This window comes from Ascochyta rabiei, chromosome 1, assembly GCF_004011695.2.
Source record: "Ascochyta rabiei chromosome 1, complete sequence".
In the NCBI taxonomy this organism is placed as follows: domain Eukaryota; kingdom Fungi; phylum Ascomycota; class Dothideomycetes; order Pleosporales; family Didymellaceae; genus Ascochyta; species Ascochyta rabiei.
In genome coordinates, this window is record NC_082405.1 from 3358523 (window position 1) to 3364765 (window position 6243).

At 50.5% G+C, this 6243-nt stretch overlaps 1 protein-coding gene across 1 annotated transcript, besides 16 other annotated features; it reads right to left on the reverse strand.

Moving 5' to 3' along the window:
* Nucleotides 1–86: part of a dispersed repeat that runs on past the window's edge.
* Nucleotides 1–2455: part of a mobile genetic element that runs on past the window's edge.
* Nucleotides 107–273: a dispersed repeat.
* Nucleotides 127–562: a mobile genetic element.
* Nucleotides 509–594: a dispersed repeat.
* Nucleotides 595–970: a mobile genetic element.
* Nucleotides 971–1113: a dispersed repeat.
* Nucleotides 1305–1421: a mobile genetic element.
* Nucleotides 1482–1679: a mobile genetic element.
* Nucleotides 1672–2230: a mobile genetic element.
* Nucleotides 1832–2455: a long terminal repeat.
* Nucleotides 2315–2389: a mobile genetic element.
* Nucleotides 2456–2459: a direct repeat.
* A 98-nt stretch (nucleotides 2460–2557) lies between these two features.
* Nucleotides 2558–3248: a dispersed repeat.
* Nucleotides 2678–3249: a mobile genetic element.
* A 5-nt stretch (nucleotides 3250–3254) lies between these two features.
* Nucleotides 3255–6243: part of a mobile genetic element that runs on past the window's edge.
* On the reverse strand, nucleotides 3569–5293 carry EKO05_0001005 (uncharacterized protein; the record flags this gene model as incomplete). The annotated part of the gene is made up of 1 exon (XM_038944859.2): nucleotides 3569–5293. The coding sequence occupies one exon, from the start codon at nucleotides 5291–5293 to the stop codon at nucleotides 3569–3571; it is 1725 nt and encodes a 574-aa protein (XP_038803544.2).

The window sequence follows — 6243 nt, forward strand, 5'->3', positions numbered from 1 at the left end:
CAACAAGATGTGTTAGGTATTTTGGGCGTTTGCAGCATATTATTGTGAGATAGAAGAGTAGTATAGGAGAGTTTAGGGAATCTAATCATATTATCCAATTGTGGTAGCCCCCCAAAGCCTAAGCAGTATCCCAAGTGGTTCCCCAAGTGGTTCCCTAAGTGGTCCACAATTAGTGCGCTAAGCAATGCGCCACCCTGAGTAGTTCCCTAAGTAGTGCGCAAAGTAGTGCACCACCCCAAGTAGTCCAAAAGTGGTATCCACCCCAGGTGGTCCGAAAGTAGACCACCAACCCAAGTGGTCCAAAAGTGGTCCCCCGCCTAACCAAGGAAGTCCACATTAGTAACCCCAAATTAGTAAGAGCCGATTATTTAAGAAAAGCCAACAGCCCAGAAAGAGCACGCAACCCAAGAAGAGCCCATGATCCAGGCAGAGCACCCGAAACCAAGTAAGTCCCTGACCTAAAGCACCTGTTTGTATTAAAAAGAAAGCGCAGAATCAAGACAACAAGAATTTGGGAAAAGAAAGATGCAGAGAAGAGGAGGAATTTGAAAAGGCCATTAGGGGGTTCAGGCAGATTGATTGGGATAGGGACAACATGTAAAAAGGTGTTTTGGGGGTTTGGAGAGTGTTGTCACAAGATAGAGCAGTAGTTAGGGAAGTTTAGCAAAACCGATTGTGGTGCCGCAGCCAGAAAGGCATTCCTGAACCTGTAGATGTTGTAGTGCGTGAGAGAAGGGTGGGCGGTGGGCCCGTCAGGTGTCACAAAGCAGTCGAGCGGGGCGGTAGAGGGTGAAGGAGAAAGAGGGGAGGTAGGTGGGGCCGTAATAAGGTATCACGGGAGAGGGGGAGTAGAGGGGTGGGCGGGGGGCCCGTGGATGTGCCCCCAGAGCGGAGCGATTGAGAGTGAAGGAGGAGCAGGGTGAAGAAGAGAAAGTGGGTGGGCGGTAGGCTCGTTAAGTGTCACATAAGAGTGAAGGGGCAGTTATAAAGATAGATAAGCGGTACAGAGAGCGGGTTAATAGCAAATTTTTTTTAGCAACGCAATAGTAGTAGCAATTAGAGAAGTGTTGTTCATGCAGCAGTATAACAGCGCGCAGGTAGCGGAGATAGAATCGGGTTAGCGTTGAGGCTGAATTAAGGTTGCGCATTTTTGGAGATGCTCGGCTGACTCGCATGCAAGAGCATCACGCAAAAATCAAGGAAGTTAAAATTAATAAACAGTAACACAAACAGTGCAAACGTGCGGAGGGGAAGACTAAACAGACGTTTAGCTGTAAGATAGCAGTAAGCAGGTTAACGTTAAGGCAGAAATAAAATAAAATATTAGAGTTAGGTTCGGGCTGGTACGCAAGTCAGAGTAGGGTTAGGGTTGCCGGTGTTTGGGGCAAGCAGACAGAGGAACAGAGGCCCGTAGAAAGACACGCAACAGGTAGAGAACAGCCGCAATCCGTAAAAAGACCCGTAATATAAGCGTAAGAGAGAGAAGAGGGGTAGGCAGAGGGTCCGTGGGAATGCACAATAAGCGCAGCGGTTAAGAAAGGAGAAGAGGTAGGCGACACAGCTGTGATGAGGTATCATTGAGAGGTTAACATAGCAAAGCAGTAGAGAGGTAAGCCGTGATAATGTGTTACAAGGACGCCGAGCGCAGTGGTCGGCAATAGCACAGAAGAAGAAGAGGCCCCTGTAACCCGTGCGTTAGTGATGCGTAACAGGGGTGTAGCAGATACCCGTCCGAGAGTGCAGCAAGCGTCAAGGGAAGCGTGGTTAAGACCGTTAGAGAAAGGCGAAAGGGTGGAGAGGGGGGGAAGGCGGGCAGTTAAGGAGCATGACCTGTGACTAGTAAGAGACAACAGCAAACAGCCCGTAAAAGGCCCCGTAACCCGCAAGAAGGTTAACAGAGCAAGCAGATCAGTTGTCAAAAGCAGAAGAGCACAGCATTAAACCGTGGAAATGATTGAGACAGCGTTTAGGGGAGAAGAACCGATAGGGGGCCCGTAAGGCGTCACAAGAGAGTAAGCGTAACAAAGACGTCAGATAAGTGAAGTTGGGTTCGGGACCAGACACAGGTCGAGGTTAGGGTTAGGGTTACCCGTATTTGCAGGCCGGCAACCAGTAGAGGGTATGACGGAAACCTGTCTGAGAGTGCACAGGGCATATTGAGCGGTAGAGAGACGCGCCCGTAAACCGAAAAGGCCGTGACGCGCAAGAGAGGGGTGGGCGGAGGGCCCGTGGATGTGCCCCCGAACCCGTAGAAAGACAGGTAACAGGCAGGAAACAGCCGCAACCCGAGAACAGACCCGTAATTTGAGCGTAAGAGAGAGAAGGGGTAGGCAGTAGGCAGTAGGCGCGTCAGGTGTTACAGAGAAGCCGAACGCAGCAGTTAAAGAGAGAGAAGTAAGCGCACAAAAGACGTGTTAGAGTATCAGGACGGAGAGGATGAACGGGTAGATAGTAGGGTAGAATAGATAACAGCACGTAAGAAAATGCGGAGGCGTTATACAGTTTCCATTAGACCGTTAGCCGTTAGGGCAATTCGTAACAAAGAATTAGAAAGAGAAGAGAAATAAAAAAATTAAAAGTAGTGTAAAGATTGTTTAGTGGTGTAAAGAGGAGGCGGAGGCGGAGGCGGAAAAGATCAATAGGAGAAGGGTTGTAGTAAAGGGGAAGAAGTTTAGTAGTAAAGAAGGAATAAAGAAAAAAGAAATAAAAATAAAAATAAAAAAAGAAAGTAGTTAAGAAACAAGAGAGAAGAAAAAGAATTAGTCGAGGAGAAAGTGACAGTAACAGTTAGGGTTTTAGTGTGAGAAGAGAGTTTGAGTCTGGAAAAAAAGGTCAGAAGAGTAAAATTTAAAGTTTTAAGAGAAGAAGTGAAAGAAAGAGTAGTAGTTTAAAGGAAGATTGTTGAAAAGTAGAGAAGATTAGGAGTAGTAGAATAAGGAAAGGAAAGGATAAAAGAAGTAGAAAGGATAAAAGAAGTAGAAAGGATAAAAGAAGTAGAAAGGATAAAAGAAGTAGAAAGGATAAAAGAAGAAGAAAGGATAGAGAGAAGTAGTGAGGATTAGAGAATAGATGTTAAGAGTAGAAGAGTAGAGGGAAGAAAAAGATAAGAGAAGAAGAAGTAGGAGCGAGTAGGGTAAAGAGAAGAATAAAGTAAGGAAAATAGCAGAGTAAGGAAGAAGAAGAGGGTAAGTGTAAGGGTTAGGGTTTTAGAGTAAGAAGAGGGTTAGGGTTTTAGGGTTAGAAGAGAGTCTCCCAGTGATTATACGAACAAAGACAGTGTATTTGTTCGCTTTGCCTATGTAAATTTTAGCGTGAGCACAGACACTCGACTGTATTTGTTCGCTTTTTCAGCGTGAATTTGTTCGCTGTTCCTGAAGTCAAATATTGCTGCAACGATTGCGGAACGTGTACAAAGTGCGTCCCAATTGTATGTTGAATTTCTAGAAGAATCGAGCATACGGTACGTAAGTGGAATATAGTAGATGTTTCAATATTAATGTTCGCGATGTTGTAGGGCAGTATCGATAAGGTATGTAGCACAATGTTCAGAGTTAAGCGCAGGTAACATCTACTCTACAGGATGGAACAATTCAAGCAAAGTTAGCTGACGCAACCGCGGAGCTGGCGTAGGACTCTTCGGCGAAGCATGACTTTGCTCTCTGGTGCTGTCGTCAACGCTGTTGTCAGTTTCGTCGTCTTCGCTGTCTTGAATCTCTTCCACCTCGTAGATGGTTGCTGGCGCCTCCGCCTCAATGCTCAGCGTTTTCTTCTTGTTGATGGGCCCGCCAGCAATTCCCTCTGGCCCTAACCAGTTCTCAAGTGCCTTGCTAGCTGCACAAATGTCTGGACACTCCTTCTTAAGTAGCTCAATCCAGACATGCAGCTGGCCTACACGGAGGGTGCGTTCTATCCAGCAATTCGCAATCTCGTCGTGTGGTATCAGGGTCAGAATGCCCCAGCCTAGCTCCTGACTAATGGAGTACCAGCGCATGGCTTGGCCTAACCGTCGTCTAAACACCTGCTTGTCCTTCTCAGTGGCGTTGGGACTAACTAACTCTACTAGCGCTGCAACTGCCTCTGTGCGGATCTGTCCCTTTCCGTATCGATTTCGCGTCCTGTCGTTGCTAGATACAAAGTTGTTATGCCGGATCTGCGCTATCTTGTTGGAGTATGCTTGACCTAGGAGAGCTGACGCCCATCGAGACTCAATATGGACAGCTGCTAGCTCTGCTTCGTAACGTGTGCACATGTTCCAGGCAAAGCAGAAATCCCTGTCAGCATCGTTGCGCACACTCAGCAGCTGCAAGCGCTTAGCTCCCGCACCGGTCCTGCTCTGGCTGCCAGCGAGCTCGCCGCCACCTCTGAAGGGTGAGCCACGTTCTCGCCAAGCCTGCAGGAACTGGGCAGCGTGGTACCGAGAGGACTGGTTTCCAAGCACGCGCGCTTTCTCTAGAAGGGTGCAGGCCGTGAGGTAGGGAGTTTGGGTGGAGCTGTAGAAGTCCGTGTCATCAGAGACCGGCTGCTTAATAATCCAGGCGACGACGGACTCGTCCTTTTGCACAATAGAGGTGTAGGCAGCCTGCTCTGGAAGAGGAGCCTTGTCGCCAGGTGCTACCAGACCAAGGGCAAGCCGCTTCTTCGCACGCGAAGTGGCGAGTGTCCTGCTGCGTTTTTGCTCCGCACGGCGGTTGTTGTTGGAGATGGTAGTGATGTGCAGAGGGGAGTCTTTCAGCTGCTCATCCGGTTCGCTAGGCTGTGACAGCTGAGGGCTGGCTGGATGTGTCTCATCGGTGGTTGTTCGAGCGCGCTTTGGTGTAGGGGCCGGCGCAGATAGGTGTGGCCGCTTCTTTTGTTGCGGGGGTGGAGCGGAGGCCTGTTGTGAAGGGGAAGCAAAGGGCTTCTGCGCAGACGGCGGCTCTTCCATCCCGTCCTCCGCAAGCGACTCGGCCGCGCAGACCAGACGATCCCAGATATTGTCAGGCAGGACGTCGTCGGCGAGCGTCTCGCGCAGAAGCCAGATCGCTGACAAGACGGAGTGGGCAATGAAGACGGGCTTGCAGACGCTGGCATCGTCACGGGTGGGGATCAGCCATCCTGCGCTGTGCGGACGAGCACCTGGATCACGCTGCGAGCGTGAGATGGTCGCTCGGCAGAAGAAGAGCTTCTCGTAGTCCTCATTCGGCGGCTCGTACGCGTAGTTGCGAACGAAGTCAGCTTCGCTGGCCAGAGGAAAGCTCCGACGACCGCTATCAAACCGCTCTGCGGCGCTGTCTAATGCTGCCAACCAGTGCATTATCGACTTGTGTACTGCGAATAAGGTTGCGAGCGGAAGTTCGGACGAAGGTTGTGCGGAAAGGGGGTTGGGTGTTGTTGAGGTTCTGACGCGGTCACACCGCGGCACTGAAAGTCAGGCCGCGCACGGATGTACCACGACGCCCTCACCAACCAGCGTTAGCGGAGCTGGGAGCGCAATTAAACCAAAAGCAAGATTGATACACAGTCTGTCGATTAATATGCTAGGGGATAGCAAACACTAGGCTAACGGACGTGTTGCATAGCGCCCACTTGTGTCCCTTCTGCTCCTTACACCATGGAACTATTTGCGCAGCTGTTTGAACACTGGCCTGAACTTCGAGTCGTAGTTTGTAAACTATGTGCCACCGCTATTCCACCAGCGCAGATCGTTACGCACCTCAAAGAGCGCCATCCCAAGGTCACAGTCGCTACGCGCAAGAGCCTGGCGGCAGCTGTACGCGCGCTACCAAACCTTGCGTGGAGTCCAGGAGACGTGCGTGTACCAAGGCCGGCTAAGGAGCCCGTCTTTGGTCTGAAAAGCCGAGAAGACGGGCTGGTATGCTTGTCGGAGCGTTGTTGGTATACCTGCATCTCGCTGCAGGGCATGCAGAAACATTGCAAGGATGAGCATGGCTGGGTGAACGAACAAAAGCGAGGGGAGATATGAGGCAAAAGAGCAAGCACTCGCGCAACCAAGTAGGGCGAGACAGCCAATCCTGCCAGCGCTTGTTCAGAGCTGTTGGCTGGCCGGCGTATGTTGCAGTCGAGACGAGCGTTGGAGCTGCGACTCTAGCAGACATCTCCCAGAGAGTGAAGGCAGATCGCCAGCATCAGCGAGAAGAGCGTGAGGCAGCAGCAGCGCAGGATAAGATTAAAGAGGGCATCCGTTCGCAGGCTGATCCGTGGCTAGAGCTCACAGAATGGGTCCCGCACCTACAAGGTATCCCA